The sequence below is a fragment of the Anser anser genome (genome assembly GCF_964211835.1).
Source record: "Anser anser genome assembly, chromosome: 1".
NCBI classification, from domain to species: Eukaryota; Metazoa; Chordata; class Aves; order Anseriformes; family Anatidae; genus Anser; species Anser anser.
The window spans coordinates 205,616,943-205,640,791 of record NC_139720.1 but is presented as its reverse complement, the minus strand read 5'-3'; the positions used below and the strand labels follow the sequence as shown (position 1 = coordinate 205,640,791).

General features: G+C 37.1%; 1 protein-coding gene across 45 annotated transcripts in view; it reads left to right on the top strand.

Moving 5' to 3' along the window:
• The window catches only part of DLG2 (discs large MAGUK scaffold protein 2), a 1,058,052-nt gene that overhangs the window by 743,062 nt on the left and 291,141 nt on the right, over positions 1-23,849 (top strand). For all 45 annotated transcript variants that reach the window (XM_083797000.1, XM_083796967.1, XM_083797009.1 and 42 more), the window contains one exon: positions 14,726-14,862. In XM_083797000.1, the coding sequence (XP_083653126.1) occupies positions 14,726-14,862 (137 nt within the window). The remainder of the gene's footprint in view (positions 1-14,725; positions 14,863-23,849) is intronic.

The window sequence follows — 23,849 nt, the reverse complement described above, 5'->3', positions numbered from 1 at the left end:
TTTGCAAATAAGGATGTAATAGACTTTTTTTTTTTTTCCCTAAACTGTGTTCTGGCTTTATTCTTGGCTTTGTTTTATTTGTTATGCAAAACAGTGCTTAGGATGTCTTATGAAAAGAATAGAATGGCATATTAGCCACTCCAATAGAGAAAACTGAAATAAGGAAGCATAAAGTTACAGTAAATAATTTAGTAAAGTTTAGTGTAGGCATGTTTATGTTTCCTGTACTATAATCAAAAAATGAACTCAGTGTAAGTAGTAGGGTAGTTGTGAATCTTACCAATAGTCTGTAGGTAGGATGTGCATTGTTTCTAAATTCTAATAATTGTCAAGTGCTATAGCCAAAATTTCTAAAATTATTTCAAACTAATACTGATAAATTCTATAATAGCAAATCACTTCCTTTCTGAAATGTGGTGTAAATGATTTTAATTTAGAGATGTGCTTTGTAGTCAGAGAATGCTGAGATGACAGGTGCTTTTGAGGGAAGATATAAAAAGTGCCTGCTATTTTGCTGGTATCAATTTTCACAAAAAGGTCATCTGTGATAAGATTGCTATCATGATTAAAACCAGTGACAGAGGGGCAAGACCTCAACCTCAAATGAAGAAGCAGCAGGCCAGGCAGCACATAAAGATGTTTGATATTTTAACACTTTGCAGGCCCTGAAGATCTTGATCCCAGACCACTCAGATGTGGCTGATCAAATCAGTGCTAACAGGGGTTGTTTTTAAACACTTGTGTAGAGAAGGCAAAGGGAAAAACTGGGAAGAGCAAACAGAAAACATATTTTCACTGAAGTGAACAAGGAAAGTGATGAGAATATAAAGCCATCAGTTTGCTTGCAGAATCTCAGAATGCCAGAGGAAGTAGTAAACCTTTTCTCAAGCACCTAGAAAAAGTTTGAAGAGTAATGTTACCAGAGGATGTCATACTCCTCTTTTGCAACTCTTTCACATTTTTCTCAGATGACACCATGTGCTGAGAGGGTTTAACACTGAAAGTGGTCAGGAAAAAAAGAAAAAAGAAAAAACAAAACAAAACCAAAAAAAAAAAACCACAAGGTGTAACAGCAGGGACAAATGCATGGTATTTTCAGCAGAAATAATCAAATAACGTAATAAACAGTGCTTAACAGAAAACTGTCAGGACAGGAATCCTGTAGAAAAAGATGTAAGACTTTGTTAGCTGTAGCATCTTGTCTTTTACACATCATGCTGCGATAAAACATTCAAACACTATACTGAGATTTATAAATTGAGGTATGGTTTATAAGACGTGAGAAATCCTTTCATCTTTCACAGGTAAAGACTGAGCTGGAGAGCTCAGCCTTTGAGCTTTCCACTTCAAGAAAGGTGTGGACCAGCTGGAAGGACTCCAGGGGAAAGCAGTAAAAATGATCAGAGATTTAGAAAGCCTGTCCTACAAGGAAAGAACGAGTGATCTAAAGTCATTTATGTGAAATACCAAAGACTTAGAAGGGGCTTATGGGCCCCTGATAGCAATCTTCTTGCTTTGCAGCACATCTTTGAAGAGTGAGTTTGCTCTGTGTGCCCCCTAGGGAGGGTGTGGAACAAAGCTTAGTAGACAAATTACGATAAGCAAGACTGATTGTATTTTAGGACAAATGATGATTGTGATATGAAATATTACCAGGCAGGTCACCAAGTCCCTAGCAGTAGAAATATCCAGGTGTGCTGAACAGCCATTTGTCAGACACGGTGCAACTGTCGTTGATTCTGCCTTGGGCCAAGGAGATAGAATAAACGATCCGTTGAGTCTCTTCCAGCCCCAAGACTCTGTGATCATAACAAAATTTTCTCTTTTCACTGCAGTATGAAGATAAACAGTAGGCATAGGGCTATTAAAGTCCCGTACCTGCAGAAATAAAGAGGGTGTCTTCCAGGCAAAAAACACACACAATTCGTGTGCCAGTTGTCAACTGTAATTTAGCGTTTTTGATTTCCCTCTTTCTTTCTTTACTTGTGGCTAGGAGCAATAAAACAATTTTAGAAAAGAAACTTCTTCACATGTGAAACTATTAATGAATACTGCAACAGGTAAACTGCAGTCTCAGCCTTCATTTTTTTCACTCACATCAGGCTAGGGTTTCTCTGCTTTTCAACTTTTCTGTTGCTCAAGTCAGGGTCACGCTCCTCACAAACACCTTGGTCAGGTATATGGCCGGTTCTTTGTCAAAGGCTGTTCTCACAGCAGGCTTCTGTATTTGGAGGCTGGCCAGGACTCCTTTGCTTTGGACTGTACTAAAGCTTTTAATGCTGAGTCTTGACTGCAGATAAAACGCTTTTCTCCATCTGTAAGCAAAGCTGCGTTTCTTTATATCTAAAATCGAACTTTTAGGCTCTGGGTTATGCATCTGTGGGTCTCACTAGGATGAGTCTTTTCATCCAAAGAACTGCCTAAAATTTCCAAGGGGTGGCCAAGAAGTGGTCTAGGAATAAATCAACACATCAGCGCATTCATTCTTTTCCCCAGGGTTTCGCTTTTCATCAGGGAAGCTGTGTATGCCATTCCTGGACACCGACACCTACACCCTACCTCTGGCATTGCAGGGAGATTCAAGCACTGTTATTAATTGAAATAGCTGATGCAAAGACCATGTTAACACCCTGTGATAGAACCCCTCGGGGGACTAATAGCAGGGTCTTGTGTTTTAACGTATCTAATGAAGTTCTCTGATAAAAAGTGTCAGGAAAACCCTTATTCAGAGAAAATCTGTAGTGTAACCCAGCCTGAAACAATCACATTAAAGTGTTATAGTCTGAGTCTCCACAATGTTAAGTACAAGCTCTTAGAAAATTTTATGTGCTCAGGGACCTGTCTGGAAAGATCGGTACTTCTGAATACAGATTTCAAATATGGGTTCATGTTAAGTTTCTAGTTATGTATAAGAGTAAACATTTAACATAATTTCTGAGGAGACACAAGTGTCTGATTTTACTCTATGAGAATAGAGGATGCTTCTCACTGGCAAATAATGCATTTATGTTTCACTTTCTTAAGTGTGCTGCAAGAAAATATCATTGATAAACAGAACTAAGGGACCAAAGTATAGTTTCAGAGAGAAAAGAATTGTCAAAGCAAAGACCAATGACTTGTGAATCTGTTTTCAGCATGCCTTCACCTTATTAGTATACTTCAGTAAGCACCGTATCTTTTCTTTTTCTGTATCATCTATGTAATTGTAAATTTTTAACAGCAGGGCTCTGTAAATTGCCTTACATTAAAAAAAAAAAAAAAACACTTGTGAATTTGTGTCTTGATTTCTCTCTTTTTTTAAAGAGGAAGGAACTGAATGGATGATGGCTTATTTATGGGTTGATTGCAAATAGATAAGAAGCTACAAGATGAACTTTGATTTCATTTTGTGTTTTCAAGCTTCAATATAATTGGCAGAGAGCTTTTCAAGAAAGTATTTCTGTTCAGCTTTGCAACAGGGATAAGAAGATAAATGCTAAATTCCCCTCTTTGAATGGAGGATGAAGAAAAGAAACTGTTGAGTCTCTCCCTGACATTTATGGTTGTTAAACAAATCCCAACCTGACAGAATGCTTCTTCTTTCTCCATTTAATTGGTGAAAACTTATTGAATATTTGGCTAGAACAGCCATCCAACTTAGAAAGTAGTGACCTAGCTGTACTCGGATATATTATTATTATATATATTAATATATAATGTTACACACAGCAAATGTTTTGTGTGTGTGTGTGTGAACTAGAATAATTATTTAATGTTTCAAGACTGAATCTTGATCTGAAAACAATGGTGAGAAAAGCACAGCTTTACATAGTACCATGATTTAAAAAAAGAAAAAAAAAAAAAAAAGTAATGACTACTTTAAAACATATCTTGGTTTCCACACCTACAGGATCAAGTGCTTTTCATTTAGCATTATTAGGAGGTGAAATAATTTGTGCTGCTGTCAGTAATTGCAGTAATTCATAGTAAACTAAGCTGAAAATGATGTAGGTACTATTTGTTAATGACAGCCAAACTGTGATTGACTGTCAGCACAGATTTGGTTGAAACAACTGGTATTCCTTGTGCGTAGAAAGTGAACTTTATTTCACAGTTTGATCCCAAGTGAATACGTATTGTTAAAGCAATAGCAGATTTTTGGATCTCGTCAGTGCATTCCAGGTTTGCGTAACTGCCTGCAGAGAATCCATGAGATATGATTTTTATTTCTTAGGTCCAAAAGTTACATCCTGGAATTGACTTGCATTAAAAAAATAAAAAAATAGAGTCAAGTGAAATTTAATAGCCAAGAAGAAGGTGAAAAAAACCTTCAAGATTTCATATAAATTGTCTGGTGGAGAGAGGAGAAGGTCAGGGAAAAGGAATTTCTCTAGGTTTTACACCAGTGAGATCCAGCCCCGCCATGCTGACCCCATTTCCAGATACTTCTGCCTCACACTGAAAACCTTAGAGAGCTGATTCTGAGATACATCTTGAGGGAAAAGAACATTTTGAACAGGGGATGCAGTTAAAATAAATACACCTCAAAAACATATTTATGGTAATGAGTCTAATTATGTTAAAAACTTGGGTAAGGTAAAACCAAGGTTTCCCACTGCTTTCAAACATGTGCACAAATACTCCCTGAATTAAATGCCATTTTATCAGGGCAACAAAAGGTGGTTAAATCCAGCTTTCTTGAGCCCAGTGCTTCTCTCGAAAGGATGAGTTAAAGGTTTTATGTTTCATTCTCTAGTCAGGAAAGGTTCACGTACCAGTATATCTGCCAGAGCAAAAACTGGAGAAATATTGAATAAGCATCACTATTTCACCTTTTTCTTCACTTATAACGATATCAGATCTGTCTTAGTTCTCAGGAGCATTACAAACCTGTGATTGCTAACTTCTCTTTCTCTCTCTCAAGATAAAGAGAGCAGTTTTATTGTTCCCTTTCCTCCCAATAGGCCTCAGGCTCTAATGGCATATTTTCACTGAAATTTTCTCTGTGCTCTGCTAGTCTAAACAGCCGTTTCTGTCCTCCTGTCTCCATCTTCTGTTCCTGCATCTTTGCTTCTTAGCACATCCCCCAGGTTTAATTTGCCTGCACTCCACAGCAGTCACAACTTTCCTAATGTGCCCTGTGGAAAGCTGTGTTGCCAGCAAGGAGGACTTGGGGGCCAACACCATTCTCTGCTGCCAGCCCCTGCTGCCGCCTCTGTAGGTGTTGGTGAATAAGCACCTGGTCTGTGATTCAGACCAGTTTGTCTGGGGTTTTGTGCCATTTTCAGCTGCTAATCTATTTGCCTAGAAAATTGTCACGGCTGGTACAAGGCATGCAGTAGGGAAGTGTGGCCAAAGGCAGGGAGGAGAGCAGAGTTACTTCTTTTGGCAGTGGTGAGGCTCTAGGTCAGCATATTACAATCTTAAAAGCGCATGCTGCAACCCCCCTCCTGGCTGTCTGCTGCCGATTGGGACAGCTCACTGCTTCGTCTTTGATCAGATTTTTCCAGCTGATTTTTCCACTGAATTAAAGGATAGTGGTGAGGATGGAACAAAGCACCCCCCCCTCCCAAATCCCTGTCAAGAAACATGCTGCTAATGCAGAAACAAATATAATGAGGAAACGAGAGAGGATAGCCTTTAACAGTCCATTCATATGACATTCAACATAGCACAGTCACTTATGCTGTGTTTAACACTGTTCCCTGCAAGATGTAAAGGATCCTTTCACAGAAGCAGCCAGCCAGATGATGGCTGCCCTAATCTAAAATTCTGATTTTCGGTGACTCTGGATCTGAGGACTGTTTGTACTTGTGGGTGCACCAAAAATGTGTGGAAACTTCCTGTGTGAACATGAAATCAGTGTGCATATGCAGCTTCAGTGTAGGCATATGCAAACATTGCATGGAAATGGGAGAGGAGAGAAGACATTTCAAAAAATAAAATCATGAGCAGTTAATACTGTTCCTAAGTGGCATATCTCGGCTCTATCTGCTTTATGTCAGTAATTTTCAAATTTTTAAAAGCATCATTTGACTGTTTTTAACATGAAATGTTTAGACTTGGTGTATTGTGGCTTTTTCTGAAAGAGCTGAACTGCTTGCTTTAATTCTTGGAGTGTCAGTAGATGTCAAAAACAAAATAATTTTCTTTCTCTTTCTTGCATTTAAGCTAGTAAAATTGTGACAGTGTGATTTAATATGATTTTTAGTGAACTTGAATCCTCGTTAATGCTTTAAAAATCTGCTTATTTTGAATAATTAGGAATACTGCTTTCTCTTTTCAAGATTAATTTTGAAATATTCTTGAGAATTCGTGTTTAGCAATGAGGCCATTGCTTGTCTGTGCTTTCTGGGAAATTTATTCCAAATTTGAATAGATTCATTTGAATAAATGTAGAAATATAGAATAAATACAATTTCTAATGAGGCTCAAAGTGTATTTTCCTAGCTTGCTATTTCCTTCTTTTCAATTACATCTGGAGGGAATGCATCTTTGGGGATGAGTATATGCAGGCAAAAAGTCCGTAATGGGAAAAATATTTAAGTGCAAAACTGATTGGAAAAGAAAGAATTGTTTTCATTTGCAAGTTAGACTTTTTTTTTTTTTTTTACAAATCTGTACAAACAGAAATATAATTTAACAAATACATTTTGAAGGCTTTATTAAAGATTACAGAAAGATGAGCTTTACTGTTATGATAATGTAAAACCAATGCTTTACCTACTGTATCTACTGAGTGATTGTTTTTAAGCCCGTTCTCACTGTGTTACACGTACGTTAACATTTGCATCATAATCTCTCTTCCCATCATCTACTCTCTGGTGGTCAAAGTAAACATTTCTTTTTGAGACCAGAAGTGTAACCCGGTGTCGTGAGAACAGATTCCTTTCTTACAGTTACAACCCAGTGGTTTCTACTGCAATGTTTGTTTGTTTGGTTGGTTTTTGCCCAAAAGAATAAAAAAGCAGTTGGAGAAGAGTTGTAGTAGTTTAAAATTGCTTCTGAACAGGCATAGAGGCCAGAGCAAAGTCAGCAAAAAATCCCTGAAATAGCCGCAAGACTTGTTAACATATTCTGGACTTTCCTGCATTTCTGACTTTTGTGGGACTTGGAGGATTGAGATGAATTCCAGAGGAAAGCTGTAGCATGTTGCACTCCTAGATCAAGAGTGAGCTCAGAAAAATCAGTGCTATACAGGGAGCCTGCCAGGCGTCCCAGCACCCCACCGATCTGGAGCAGCTGTAAGGAACTGTCGGTAGCAGTGTGCTAGCTGAATTTTAAAATTATATATGCAACCTGATGGCATGGATAGCAGTGTGTAAAAATTGAAATGGAGATTTCAAACCTGCTTAGGTAGTCTTAATCAAAGTACCAAAATCATCTGGCCATCATCGCCACTTGGGTCACCAAGCACACTCTCCTCCATTCAGTGTTAGCTGACTGCCATCCTTCCAAGCCCTTAGTCCTTCAGAGAGCTGTTTGGGGCAGCATGAATGTGTGCATGCATCTGTGCATTGAAGAGATTTTAATCTCTGTGGGATCATTCTCTCTCCTGACTCTCATCAAGCACGCAGTGAGAGCAGACTTCCACAGGTCCCTACGCGGGGCTGTGCAGCCAGATTGTGTCACTACAGTGTTTTAAATTTCAATTAATAATTTTAATTTTATTAAATTAAGAATAGTTAAAATGAAAATTAACTTTTTATTAAGATTTATTTTAAAATTTGAATTTGCATTGTTTAAAATGTGTGCAGATAAAAAGTGTAAGAGGCAAAATTTTTGTGTTTATTTTCCATTAAAAATTCTGACCAAAATCTTCCTCCATGCAGAAAAGCCGCAAGCCCTCTCTGCTGAGGTGACTGAAGGGCCCATTCCCTTGAAGAGAGGCGTCAGTGCTGCTGTGCAAACAGTGCTGACTTGCAAGGAAGGGATTTTCTTTGCCTGCTGTATAATCACAACTGTCAAACAGTGTGCAGTCATGGCCACAAGTGTGCTTGCCATGCTTATGGAAGTCTTGTGTGTGCTGTCCACTTTCATCCTCAGTGCAGGCTGTACTGTAATCTGGCATCTCTGCCGGTTCAGTAGTGTGGAAAGGTGACGCACTGACAGCCAGAATATAGGGATTAATAAAAATAATTACAGTAAAAATGGCTATGGGCAGGAACAAAGGAGCAGCATGACAACTGCTGGATAAATAGCTGAACGCATAAAGGACACACACAGTGTAAAATGAGCTATAATTTTCTCCTTGTGTAAGGTGGTTTCAAAGAATATTCTTTTTACCTGGTGGCACTGTACGTCATCTTTCAACATACATTCTACCAGACGTCTGAGAAATAACTTAAAATATTAGATATTTCTGGAAAAAAAAAATCAAAAACAATCAGTAAGATACTTTAAATTTTCAACTCAGGGCTATTTAGAAAGGGACATCAGGTCATGATTGGCATTGTAGGGGGCTGGGCCTTCTTCCCAGTCGAGGCTATTACCAAATCGTTTCTCACGAAGAGCCCTCTGAAGGGAACAGGTCTGAAATGGGAACTGAAGATGGCAATGAAAGTAGGCAGCTTTTAAGCTTGTTATGAATATTAGTTAAAGTTTTATGAATCATACTGTACTTTAGACTGATTTTTTCATCCTCAGAACAAAATGTAGTCAAATTTTATTCATGTAACTCCTTCTGGTATAAGCTGTGACATGAGTCAGGAATAGGAATTGTTGTAAGAATTCACTCAAATGATATTTGAATCTACCCCTGCAGCATGGACAAGAGAAAAAAAATGACATTATTTCTAGGATTAATAGTTTCTCAGGAATTGATCCATGGGATGAAAAATAAAGACAGACAGATAGACAGAGAGGGAGAAAAATAAAATAAAATAAAATAAAATAAAATAAAATAAAATAAAATAAAATAAAATAAAATAAAATAAAATAAAATAAAATAAAATAAAATAAAGAAAAATAAAATAAAATAAAATAAAGAAAAAGAAAGAAAGAAAGAAAGAGAAAGAAAAAGAAAGAAAGAGAGAGAGAGAAAGAAAGAAAAAAGGAAGGAAGGAAGGAAGGAAGGAAGGAAGGAAGGAAAGCTCTGTAGAGGAAGATAAGTTCCTCCTTGTATCATTGTTTAATTATTGTGTAACATTTTAATTTTTGTTTTGTAATATATTTCATTTTTGTGCATACCAAATAATAAATGAAACTGATGTCAATAATGAACATTAATCATAAGTCACAGCTATAACAAGCATATTAAACTTCCACAGTTATAAGGTGCTATATCTCTCCTCCAGAAAAACTAAAACCGACAGCTACAGGCTTGAGCAAAAGGGAAGGGGGGGCGGGGGGGGGAGGGTATATTCCCTGCTTCTCCTCTGTTTATAACTAACCTTGCTTTAGTTTGTTTATTCATAGAGTGCTAGATATAACTGTGGGCCTGTCAAAACAAGTCAATCAGCTGATAACAGCAAAAGCATTTTATATTATCCATGTTCCTTTCCACCCTCTAAGTGGAATTTGATTAATTAGAGGCCTGTGTTGGACTTCATTGCTCCAGGTTTGATGAATTCATGAGTAGGTTCATCGGTATGATCCTGTTCTTCCCTGTTTCAGAGGAAAAAAAAGAGACACCTAAACGTTGGCTCTGGAAGCTTAAAGTAATTTCAAGTAATAAGTAATTTCAACACTGAGCTCTAATTTTTGTAACCAGGTGCTGTAGAAGTGTCTGGTCTGTGGCAAGACGAGAGCTGCCTCCATTTGCCTTTTCCGGTTATTCACAGGAGCATGGTCAATGTGGGGTGTCCCACCCCACAGCCAGGTGTTGCCAGGGAAGGGCCTCAGTGTGCAGGGTGTTGCATGGGTACTTTGTGGTTGCGTTAGCTTGTTTTGCTGCCTAGAACAGTTTTACGAAATCTGAGTTCAGACAGTGTTCTGGAGCAGATCGGTTTGTTTCACACCTGGAGGAAATGGTTGTAGCAAAACACAATGAGACATCATACAGGAAGAGAAGGGAGTATTTATTCATGAAATCTCTACATATGTTACCTATTTACACTCTTATTCTGCTCATTCTGTCATCTATTTCATTCACTTTTCTTTTTACCCACATCAAAAACCCTAAGATGCTTGTGCTGAGGGGGACTAGCTCACTCTTGTGTGATACAAAGGACATGGGACATGGAAACCTTACCACATCCCTTATCATTTTCTTGATTGGTGACCATCAACTAATTTTAGTACAGATGCTTTGTACTGTCTAAGAGTCCACCATTGTTATGGGGTGGTCCTTTACTTCAGAATATTGCTTTCTTCAGCCTCCATAAGCTATAAGCACAGCGGCTGTTCATTGTCTGTTTTTTCATTTAGCAAATACACATCTTTATTGCAATTATCTGCTTTCCCATTGGGCTTGCAGGCAAGGGAATGGCATATGGAACATGCTGTAACCTTGCTGCCAGCATCCTGATGTTATGGTACAGGGTCTTCTGCTGACAAGACACCTGTGCTGCGGTCTTAATAGAGCCCAGACCTTCCAGGTTTGACAGAAATGACTCATTTTCAGTTTTATTGCTAGGAATGCTCTGCGCTGTCAATACACAACATTTTTCTAACCCTTATTCGTTCTTCTTGTGCTTACATGCACATTTCTGTCCGTATTTCATTAATTTGTAATCTAATATTTCTATTAGAAGTCCTGTGCTTTTTGTGGCTTCATCAAGGTATTCAGTGTTGAGGATGTCTGTCTCTTGGTGGTAAGGGATGCTGTGGTAAAACCAGGAATTCAGCAATTAAGAATTACACATTTTATATCTCTAGAGCACACTATTTTGGTTAAATATTTGCAAATCGTACACATCTCAGTTACATTTAAAGTTTATGACCTAAATTTGACTATCTTTGGCTGCCCCATTATTTGGAGCTTCTCAGATAGGACTGTGGAGCTCATGTTGGATTTGCCCTGTAAAATCCTCTTTCTGTTTGCTAGCTTAAAATAAACCTGTTTCTCTGTGTAGGATAGTAGCAAGCACAAAATCCCATTTGGGTTACTGGTGAGAGTTTCATTTAACTTCACTTCTTTTTACAAAGCTGACATTATCTAGCAGTCATTGGTCTTTTAGGTTCCCTGTCTGGTTACTCTGGAAAATGGTATGTTCACAGTGTGGACATATCCCCTGTGTCTTACACATTGATTTTATTATTAACATATAAAAGTACCTGTTGTTGGACTAACCATTAAAAAAAAAAAAAACTAGCTCCTGCACTTGTGGGTCTTAAAGGTGGATGAATTTTGCAAACACCCACCCACTGGAAATGAAAGGAAATAAAGTTTGATTCATTTTGCCTATTTTATACGTCGACCAATTTTGTATGTGCCTACAGTGGCTTTAAATGAAGCTGTGTGACATGGACATGCATACACCACTATTAAAGCCATTTCTCTTCCCTTTCTCCTCTTGGAGTAGTCTTCTCTTTTTCTCCATCTAATCCCTGTTATGAGGAAATTGGGCTCTCTGTCCAAGCAGGTGTGTTGCTGTGAAGCAGAGAGTAAATAAGGAAAATAGGAAGTAAGATGAAGGGCAATTCTCAAAGTGATTCCCCTTCTTCTATATTCTGATGGCAAAGTCTTACTGACCAAAGTCAGGAAGTCAGTAAGAAAAAGGTTCTACATTTAAACTTTCTATTTTGATTTTTGAACTCAACAGAGCAATTAAAACGACTGAGTTTAGAAAACGTATCTTGCTTCCTTTGTTACATTAAATTCGAATGACTCTTCATTTCTACAATAGAGTAAAAATTGGAAATACTGACCCGATGTAGCCAGTTAAAAGAGAGATCCAAACCATAGATGCTCAAACCTTTTTCAGGTCTGAAAACAAAGCAGAGACCTTCATTATAATTGGAGCTGAGAATGTACCTCAGGTTGTGAACCTGTGTATCACTGATCATCCCACCCACCTATTCCCACATCCAGCCCCCAGCCTTTCAGAAACCAAGAGTGTGATTCATCTTGTCTCTTTCAGATGCCTGTTTGAGATGAGATGAATCACCCTCTAAAAGTCTTTAATGAATTTTCATTGATTATAAAGGTATCATAAATAATTAGCATAGTTGTCTGATGTCATTTGGCCAGATGAATCCTACCCAAAAGATTTATTCTAATATACTTTCCTAGTGTTTCTGGCAATTAGCAAAAATAATTTCAGTAAAATTAAATGTTGCCGTGATTCCATTCCACATTTTTCCCAAGAAGCGATCTTTTAACGCGTACAAGTATATTACGCAATGGATCCAGATTATTATAGATAGAAAAGCCATGGAAACTCTCTCTTCCTCAGTTGGCTCTCCCACCCACCCTCACTCTTCCCCCTGCAGTATTTCCACGTGTCTTGTTCTGTTCTTTTACACCTTTTCATACTTGAGACTGATTATATGTATTCCAAAGGCAGATCCTGCTTACCAACATAATATAGCCCCATGCAGTCACATTTTATGTCCATCAAAAAAGCAGAAAAAAGTACTCCTTTCATCACTGTGAACTTCACTTTTGTAATGGGGTAGCATCTTATAAGGTTTTTTGTTTGTTTGTTTTTGTGATTTTACATGTCAATTGTGATATAACCATGGGAAAAAAAAAAAGAAAGAAAAAAAAAAACGACCAAAAAAACATCCCACCACCCCTCTCAGCGCTGCATCAAGTAGAAGCAATGGTCTTTGCTTATACTGCAGCAGGACAAGGATGAATTAGGAACCCTTTTGCACAAAATATGGTACGATACAGCCAGAAATGACCTTGCCCTTTTTAAGTGTGCACTTTTAATAAAGGAGAGAGAAGAGGATTGAAGCATACCATAACCTAATCTTCCCACGTTGATGCTGTAGGTGAGCAGTGGAGCTGAAGAAAGCTCTCCAGCTGCAGTGAGCTGCCCACTCATTTCCTGTGCCTGTCATCATCATTCTGGAATACTCTTGGAGCTTTATTTTACTGATAGAAACATGCAGTTTTTTTTTTTTTTTTTTTTTTTTTCCAAAAGGATGATAATTATGTCACCATGGAACATTGTTCCTAGTCCACAACTAATGTTTTAAAGAAAATTTTAATTCTGGGTGTTTTCTTAGAATACCTTTATGTAATCTTTTTATCCTTGTTGTTGTCCCGGCGGTAGAACATAAATAGTAACAGTGATCACCAGCTTTAGCTGGAAATTAAATAAAGCTTTATTTTAATTATCTCATACTTCTGAATTAACTTCATGTGTATTGTTAATAGTCATCTTAATTAAGTAGTATTTCAATTTGAGATATAATTTCAGAGGTTTCTTTTTGTAATTTACTGTTTTGACAGTATCCATGAAGTAGCCCATTATGTTATCTGACCTCACATTTTTTTAAGCTAAAAATAATGATCAAATTAAAATAGTGTGAGAAAAAAATCACTTTTTTTTGATATTTAATTCACTCAAAAAGCTTATCTTTGTCCTCATACAGCTGCTAAAGAAGCCTGTGTGTATTAAATAAACCATTGCTTAAGTTTTAGTGCACAAGCAGTCACACTGGTGAGTTTCCGATAAAATGCCAAGTTCCTGGCAGTTCATTTTTCTACTGCATTTTCACTGCTCAGGCTGAAGCTATTACTAATATGTTTGTTTTAAGAATGACTGAACACCGTGTATTTCAAAGATAAAACTAGTTATTATTCTGTATGTAGATACAGCTATTTTTTTTTATTCAGCTAAAAGAGAAATGCCTGGTTCAAGCAATAATCTAAGCAGGTTATTGTCAGTAACAGCTTATTTGTTCAGATGGAAGTTCCCATTAGATATAAGATCTATAAAAAATAAACCTCATAAAGTAGATTTTTATGGAAATGGAGCACAGTAGTTTCTGTCTTTTCTCTGATTGAGAGATAAAAATGTTATTACAAGTGAGAGCAATGATTTGTCTGTTTATGTAGTGTGTCAGATGATAGGGAAAGTAGGAAAAGGGTAAAACTTTTTTTTTTTCTCATACTAACATCTATTTATTTTTCCTTCCTTTTCCTGAATCGTATCAGGATGTAGACGCTGCTCCAAATTTTGGCACTTAGGGTCTTCATCTAATAATTTCACAGATCACTGAGAGAAAGTTATATGTGAACTATCAATTTCTTATTTTATATATGAATAGCCAAAGATATTTGTGTCCTGGAAAAATATGCAAAGCAGAATTAAGTCAAAATATCTACACAATTTATTTTTCATTTTCTCAGATCTTTCAATGTGGTACTACAGAAACTTACAAAATCTGTAGTACACCTCTCACAGTATTTTTTCAAATTCTGTGGACAATAAGAATACTTTTATTTTTTTTTGTGATAGATTGTGATTTATTTTATACCAATATTTATTAAAATGAAGTCCAAGCTTCAGAGTTTCATTACTAGTCCGCAGAAATTTCCACCATGAAGAAGTTGTGCCATAACTTGTTTATGTAGGTTGCACTGTCCCCTGGTGTGGACAAGACATTAGAGTAAAATTATCATTGGTTTGATTCTTTTTATATCTACCTTTCTATAATTGTACGTGGAAAGGAGTTTCATTGATTTATTTCTGTCCCTCAACTTCCAAGGAAAAGTGAAAGCATATGACCCCTCAAATACCTGTTATGTTGTTTGCATTTCTTTAAAAAATATTGTAATTATACAATTACACTCTTACTTAGTGTTATTCATGTACTGATAATGTTTTGTTTTTCATATCTTCTCCAGGTCTGGGTTTCAGTATCGCAGGAGGGGTGGGAAACCAACACATCCCTGGGGACAACAGCATTTATGTCACCAAGATTATCGATGGAGGAGCTGCACAAAAAGATGGGAGGTTGCAGGTTGGAGATAGACTTCTTATGGTAAGTATGACAAATTTAAATTGGATTTTATATGACTGAAAGTTGTTTCATGTAGGGAATTTTATTTACTGTACATTTTAATGAAGGTAACCGTTACAACTTCTCTAATAATTATGTTAGATTTCTGTCATCTCCGTTTTTTCCCATTATTCATATGTATTTCTAAGACTAGAGTTAAAGAAGAAATATACTGGGAAACCAATATTTTGTGAAGAAAAGGCAATGTGTTTTATTGCTGTTACAGTCATTTAACTAAGAAGAGAATAAATGCATTGTGCACATAGGTCAAAATGTACCACAAAAGTTCTAAAGGAAGGTGTTACACAAACTTCATTGCAGCACAACTGATTCTACTGACCATTTCAAGAAAGTGATAAGATGTAAAATATGCCACAAAACTCTCAAGCGTAGCCACTGCCAGTGGACTATTACCTATATATTACTATATGCATGAATGCTGCATGTAGATGCTCCATTTAGGTGTTATAAAAGATACATTTTCTATCTTTTATCCTTGAGGAAGTGTTCTAATTTCTCTGATGGATCTCACTTCTGGAAATTTTTCCTGATATTTGCAGTGCTAGTATATTGTTCCCTGTAGATAATTATTTCCCACTCACAGAGTTTGTTTAATTCTTTGTAAGGGGGAAATCCTGACCCTGATGAATCAGCAGAAGTTAATCTATGTCAAGTTGTATTCATGTCAATGCATTTGCGTAGATTTCAGCAAGCAGAGAAATATATTTTCAGTCATTGCCATGAAAAAAAGTGTACTGCAGTAGCTCTGTTTTGTGACATGATATCTAAGCAGTGAAAAATTGCTGTGGCCTTTTTTTCTGCTTGCAAAAATATATCTGAAGTTTTCTTTATTTGGCTGGGAACACCATGTTCCAGTCACATGTGAAGATGACCATTCATTTTCAGGGTATTAAACACAACATAAAAGGCACTTGGTTGCTGTGTTGGTGACTTTAGCTTTTTTTAATTAACCCTAGTAGACAGATAAAACAACTTAAAGATCAAATAATGTTAGCAAATCAAAGCAGAATGAAACTAGAACTTAACATTTCTCTGACATTTCTTCTTTTCAGGTTTTCAGCACAGTGAATTTCAAGTCCCTGCTCTTTAATGACGTTTTTGTTCATTTCTCCATAGAAATGTGTTCTTATATTTGCCAAAGTTGCTCTTTATTTTGTTCTTTAGCACCGTATAGAAAATCTACTTGTATTCAGCTGTTGTTTCTTTCTCTGGTGATAATTCCTTCTTGGTTTTTGTGTGATTTGCAAATTTTTGTTACCTTACTCTTAACTTCTTCCAATTCACTTGAAGAAATACATAATATCTGCAAAACACAGACACACTGCATTCCCTGCCTCCAGTGTCACTTAATTACAATGAATTTCAGTAGAAAAACAATTTTCTACATCACAATGTAGAAATTGATTATTTTTCTAGTTCTTTTTTTTTTTTTAGGATTTGCCTATTAAGTATCTCTTCTCATTCCTTAACCTACGATTCACTGCAGTCAGATACAGATAGATACAGGTTTCTCCACTGGGACAAGTTTTTACTCCTGAATCTGACCTCTGAAAATGACCAGAAGTCATCCTCAGTATGTTTGATGTCACATCTTCATACTGCTTTTCTTTTGTTCTGCACTAGTTCATTACTTACCATCATCTCCTCTTATCACTGCATGTAAAATGAGGAAAAAAGTCAATCATAATATTGCTCTCCATAACACACATAGTCCCGTACTTCCAGACCAAGCTTTTCACTGTTGCTTAAGAAAGTCCTAGTATCAATTTGCTCTTAACTGCTACACTTTGGAGATAAAGTTACAAGACCAAAACCTATTTCTTAAATTCATGGAGATGAAAAGCTGTGTTTTCTGGTTCTCTCTGACAAGACACCCTGATTTCTTCATAACTTGTGGGTTTTCTTGAATATCTTTAATATTTTTTCTCTTCTGCCCTGGGTAGTATCTGTCAGTTCATGGCATTTACTTCATGTTCCTTTGTGAAAAGTGAGTGAAAGAATTCATTACTTTCTTTTGGCAGTGTTACCACTTTTATCAACACAATATTACCCTTGTCACCTGCATGGTCCTATTGCTGCTTCACTGATTCCTTATTTATTATATATTTGAACACTTCCTCATTGTTTTTCTTCTCAGTAGTGCTTGCTTTCTTGATCTTTTTCTTTTCCAGCATTTCTCTGTAAAATTTACTAGAATTTGTCATCCTTCTGGAATTCTCAGCAGCTGCTGGAGTGGTTGTTTCTTTTCTTGTGTCTATGTTCTGATAAGTTTGGGTAAAATGCTTTCAGATCCCAAAGAACATGCAAATCAAATGCATTAAAATTTAAGATGTAATAGAAGAGATGCTGCAAAATCAAAACTAATATTGAAATGTAAAACAATGAGGTGCCATCTGAGCATTTCACAGTTTGATGTCCCTACAGTTATTAAATGCAGATTGCTAATAGTGTGTTAAGCATTCACAAGATGTATTATGTAAATATTGAGCATTGTGATTATTGTGAAATCTATACAAGGGCATATCTGTGCAGTTATGCTTCTGTGGCACTGAGCCTGCTCTTGTGGCTTATTATCCTAAATGCTTCCACATGGAAATTCTCCAATGTAGGATAATTCTTAGCTACCCAATAGTAAAATTACTGGAGGAAACATAAGAGTGCTCCAGCCAAATACTCAACTCAGTGGTTTTGGTAGGTATATGTGAAATGAACAGACCAGAGCTCTCCCCTGAAGACTGACAACTAATAGGAAACTTCTGCAGTCTAATGAGTGCCAGCTACTGAGGAATAATCCCTTCCCTGCATCTCCTGGTTCTGCTCTTGCACATTCTGCCCAGGATGCTGTGGCCCTCTTTGCTGCCAGGACACACAGATGGCTCATGCCCAGCTTGATGTCCACCAGGACACAAGGGCTGTTCCACATAGCTGTTGAAGGGGGCTAGGGAGTGCCAGGGGCAGGACTTACTCTTTCTCTCTATTGAATATCAAGAAGTTCCTGTTGGACCCTTCCTCCAGCCTTTCCAGGATGTCAGCCCTGCGCTCGAGTATGTGGACCAGCCCCCTAGATGACATGTCTTCTGCAAGCTTGACAAGAACGCACTCCTCATATTCTCCAGCTCGTTGATAATGATGATCAGGAAGAACTGCAAAACAATTTAAGAAGTTGTCACCTCTCAGATGATAATTACCTTTTTTAATCTGAAACAATCATCTCACTTTGGAAGTGCTTGGCTACAGAACAGATAAAAGAAATCAGTGTAAAACTGTATTTCCTTGTACAAAACAAGGCTAATAGTTAGAAGCAAGATATTCTTTCAGGGAAAGCTCTAAAAATATCAAGATTTAGAAGAAGATTTAAGATAATATTTATCTCATAAGTATTTTATTAAGTACTCAATCCTATTCTAAAAACCCTTACATGTTTAGGCATCATTCATTAGTCTATTTCTAAGCCTATGCAGTCAGAGAGATCATACTTTTGTAGGACTATTTATATTTGTAGGAAAAAGTGAAGTTACTCGCATACCAAGAGATTTAACTTGATTCTGTTTTATTGCCGAAAACAAAAGGAAAAAAAAACAGGAGCCACTTTCCTTTTCAGAAGTTCAGGCTTCCCATCCAATTATCTGCTGGAAAAAGTCATGTTACCACTTGGTGGTTTCACAGGGCAATGATGGGATTGTGATTTAGAACTGTCAATCTGTGCCTTACAGGATCAGCTACCGATATCTGTTATTTTAGATCATATGTGGATGCAGGATCATGTTTGCGTTAATGTAATCAGAGAATATTATTTGAGTTTAAGGTGCATCTATGTTAGCATTTGGTTCAGATCAGAAGTGCTTTTTTAAGATGATTTTGTCTGTCTTGTGGGTTGGTCTTTGAGGAAACAAATTGGATGTTTTTTTATGAAGATGCTCTCCAGAAGCATTCTAAATGAGCATGTCATTGCAGCTGCTAATAGGCATTCCATCCTACTGGAAGAGCCAGACTAGGTGTAATCCAAAGTAACCCCCTTCAGGTGTGTATAGAGTAGATCTCACATCATCCAGACCCTCAGTTATTTCAGATCACTCCTAGTGCACACATATTAGGAAGAAATTCTTCACTCAGAGGGTGGTGAGGCACTGGCACAGATTGCCCAGAGACACTGTGGATGCCCCATCCCTGGCCGTGTTCAAGGCCAGTTTGGGTGGGGCTTTGAGCAACCTGGGCTGGTGGGAGGTGTCCGTGACCATGGCAGGGGGTTGGATGTGGGTGGGCTTTAAGGTCCCTTCCAACCTAAACCATTCTATGATGCTATGATTCCTTGCTCAGGTAGGTGCAGCACTGGGCAGCTATGCCAGTTAATGAAGTACAGACATTACCCCATTAGACTCAAAGGCAGAGCAATGTGAACAGATAGTACCTAATCTGTCAGTTGTACTGGCTGACTAGCAGAAGGGAAGCACATTACAGTAAAGGTAAATAATAGGTAAAGGTAAAAAGGTAAATAAAAGGTAAATAGTCTGAGTTGAAGAGTGAATTGGTACAGAAGCAACTCTGGGGGTATGGTGACTATGTCCCTTCTGATGCAGCGCTAGGCTCTGAGCCAGGTTGACACTATTGTTGACTCTGGGCTTGCAATGCTGTATCTAGCATTCAAAGGTAGATTTGCTAGAATCAGTTTTTGGATGATACCATAGCTATAAGCTCCCCATTTAATTCCTTCTCATGATACTCTCATTATATGATTGTTTCTACACAGTTGCATCATCTTCATACCACTTCATTCCTTAGGTCACTTTATTTATTTATTTATTTTTACCTGAATCAGTTTAAAAGGGATGGAAAAATGGAAAAAAAAAAAAAAGATGATCCACTATGATTTGGTGTCACTTGCACGCTGCATGCACATGATGCCTGAAGCCTGTCACTTCAGTCTCTACTCAAAGAGTAGATCTGTTTTCTGTGAAGCACAGACTCTTGCATTTCTTGGCAAAGAGTAGATCTGTTTCAGTGTTTCAGGAGGCTGAGTCCATACCCACTTATAATCTAAGCAAGGTAATTTCAGAGTGAGTAACACACAGTCATCTGAAGCTGGCCCATTGTTTTCTATACAGACTTCAGCAGTTATGCAACTAATTTAGGAGTCCTTGGGATTATATGTTAGTTAGTACAAGCAGATTTACATCCTTAGAACAAATGATTGGGCTTCAGGATTGGAAAGCCATTCACTTTTCACAGCTCTTTAAGGCATGGTGAGTTTTAAAAAAGGCCATCAGCAGTTCTAGATTTACAGTGGGCAGACTGCAGGTATTCTCTGGATTTGCTGCTGGTACTCACTCCAGATTTGCTCAGGAAAATCCACTTTCTGAATCAGATGTAGAATATTACACTAAAGCGAGTATTACCACTGACAAAGCAAAGATCACCTCGTTTTCTCATTCACTGAGTGAATTCTTACTCTAAATAATAGAAGAAAGGAACAATTTCCCTTAAAAAAAAAAAAAAAAGGAATATGAATTAAGACATTATTCCTCCAGAGATCTTATTCTGTTATTGGCTTATGCTCTTGTGAATGAAGTTATTTTTTAGCGCACTTGTAGTCTTTTGGGGGATTCTAAGCTTTTCACTCCAGCTACTTCTCAGTGCCTTTATTTCCAATATGAATCTAGGAAAACTTCCAAATACAATAATTCTTGCTTAAGTTTAAACTTCATTGCCTTTATTATGCTATTTAGGGAAAAAAAAAAAAAGCAGTCTTTTTATATCTCTTTGGCAATACTTCATACTGATTTTCCCCACCACTCAAATATATTTTTTGATTGGACTTGTATCTTCAATTTCCTTCTCAATTACTATATTATTTTTTTCTCATCATTTTCCTGTAATATCAGTATGTCTTATAACATTCCTTCTGTTTATAGAAACAGCTTTCCTGATTTCTTTTTTACTTCAGGTGCTGTTTGCATTTCATAGAATCATAAAACGGTTTGGGTTGGAAGGGACCTTATGGAGAATCCCCTTTTTCACACTGCTGGCTGCTCTGCTTTTGAGGCAGCCTAGCATATGGTTGGTTTTCTGTGCTTCAAGCACACACTGACAGCTCATGTTGAGCTTCTCATCAGCCATCACCCCCAGGCCCTTCTCCTCAGGGCGGCTCTCAATCTATTCTCTGCCTGTATTTGCGCTTGGGATTGCCCTGACCTAGATGCAGGACCTTGCACTTGACCCTGTTGAACCTCATGAGGTTCACACAGGCCCACCTATCAGGCCTGCCCAGATCCCTCTGGATGCCATCCCTTCCTTCCAGCATGTCAACCACACCACACAGCTTGGTGTCATCAGCAAACCTGCCAAGGTGCACTTGGTCCCACTGTTCATTTCGCTGACAAAGAATCTGTCCCTGGCTGGATTTAATTATATCTGGGCTTTAGCTTTTCTAACCTGATCACAGGCTTCTCAGACAATTTCTTTGTTCCTCCCAGGCTACTTGTGCTTGCTCCCACCTTCTGTAGGCATTTCTGAATTTTCTTTATATGGTACATTTCGGAAAAGCCTCACTTGCTCCATGCCTATTTTCTTTCTGATTTCTGTCCTCTGGCTCCCATGGTTGTATTCTGTGGCTCAGGTATCCAACTCTTGAACTGAGAAATGCTTTTACCACTCAGATGAACTTCTTTTTTTTTGCATTTGCCTTAGGGTTTTTTTTTCCCCTTAAATTTCTATTTAAATTGGTGTCCTAGAGCCAGAATTTGGTGTGAAGTACCTGTTCCATCCACATAGCTCCAATGCTAGCCCTTCTGCGTAAATATCTCAACATCTTAGAGGGGGCTATGCCCTATACAATTTGATTTTGTATTTTGTGCACATCTCCCACTCTCTATCATCTTTACCTCTGATTCAACATTTTTTTTGGAACTACATCCTCCACTATGGTTGTTGTGGCAGCAGGAAGTGAAGCTCTCTTATCATGCACTGCCTGTGCCACAACCAGTGAAACACAGCCAGATTTATGGTTGTAGATAAAATTCAGTTAAAAGAAGCATCTTTCAGGGAAACAAGGAGAAGTTCAAGAAATTGTATCTCTTGGAGTTTTTTATGGGAGTTTCTCCTCTCCCCAAGTCATTGGAAAAAACTATTGCAATATCGTATTTCCTAATAATCACCATCTCTGACATGATGTTTAGAGAGTTGATATCCAGAGATTTTCTTATGAAAAAAATGGCATACCACAATCGTCTTGCAATAATATCTAGGGAGTTGAACAATGTAATAAATGTATTCATGTTTTCGTTTTTGTATATTACATTCAAATGTCTTTATTTGCGATGATTGCCTTATGAATAGGAAAAAGAAGAAAAGTTATGAGTGCTTGCACATTCTAGTAATAGTGGGAATTGTAGGTCCAAAGCAAAGAGCTACCTTTTGAATGAAACTGGGGAATGCATAGTATATTTTATATACTGTAATTCTAAATTGATCTTAGCAATGACTAAGGAAGGTGGTTTTATCTCCTTGCTGGAACGCTTTTTATAGCAGAACTCCATTCACTTTGAAGGGCCCTTTTTTTCTCCACAAGTTTTCATCCAGCTTCTTTGAAGCTCTCCTTTGTATCTTGATTTCACTCGTGTTACCTTCTTTCAAATTCTACCACGTTCTGGCTCTGCATACTCATTTTCTACAATATTCTGCACATTTAAGCTTATATGTACTAGAAATGAGGAAAAAAAAAAGTGGTATTATATAAACTTTGCAAGGATTTTTAAGACCTTTAAGTGTATAAAGAATAGTTCATAATTGCTCAGGCATTACTTCTTAGTTTAGAATTACTTGGTCTTTAATTTGTATTTTAACTTTAAAATTTGTACAACTTATACACAGAGTTGGTGAGCTACCTGTCCTGTAAAGTCATTGTTAGATAGAGAAGAAGTAAGACCTGTCAAAGAAAGTATAAATGTTCTATGTATCATGCTAAATTCCCTGTTTCTAAAGTGGTAATTTATCCTCCAGTTGCACAACTGTGATATCCAAGTGTGCAGTGATGGAAACAGTCTTACCATGATTTTTATCAGCTAGATTCCCAGAGGAAAAAGAAAAAAAAATTTACAAGTTGTCAAAATCCAGATACTGCTATGATATTTTATTTTGTGTCCCTTTATTTTTTTGGCTAAGAGCATCTTTTATTAAGCAGAAGTATAGTGGAAGGTTATTTATTGAGATTTTCTTTTACTTCAAAAAGCTTGTAGAGTTGAGTTGAAACACAATAATGTACAAACAACATGGAAAGGAGGGAAGATAAAGGGCAACTATATGGTTGTGTTGACAAAAATGTGAATTTTCAGCATTTGAGATGGTTTTGAAATATATAACTAAGAGAGGCTAGATTTCAGCATCCTACCAGCCTAATAATTTAAAAGACATTTATTTATTAAAAGTGAGAAAGTATGTTAATGCTGTTCCTAACAAAAATAAATAATTAAATAAAAGAGAGAGAAATTTATAGAAGGCAGGGATCAGATTTTTTATTTAAATGGAAGACCTGTCAAAATACAGCATACCGTGTTAGTAACTCTCTTCTGACAGTTAAGTTGTATCATAGTTCTTCGTGTCAAATTGTCATAATAAGCCTGTCATTGCCTCTTTCAATTAACCTTAAAACCAAGTCTGAGAATTGTAAAAGGATCAAAATTTAAACATAATCCTTATATTTGACAATAATATCCAGTAGTGTTGTTAAACAGTAGTATCTCTTGGTGTTGATGAAATCATCTAGGTACAAATAGTCTTCCAGTTTTTCATAGTATCTGAATTTCTCTTTGGTTACCAATTACCCAGTTAATTCCTTTGCCAGTAGCTTACTCTCACAGCCAGGTCTCTGATTATTTACTGATACTAAATTCCTTAGAAAGTATGCATTGCCTTCTGTGATTTACTGCAGTACTATATTACAGTACAGCTGAGCA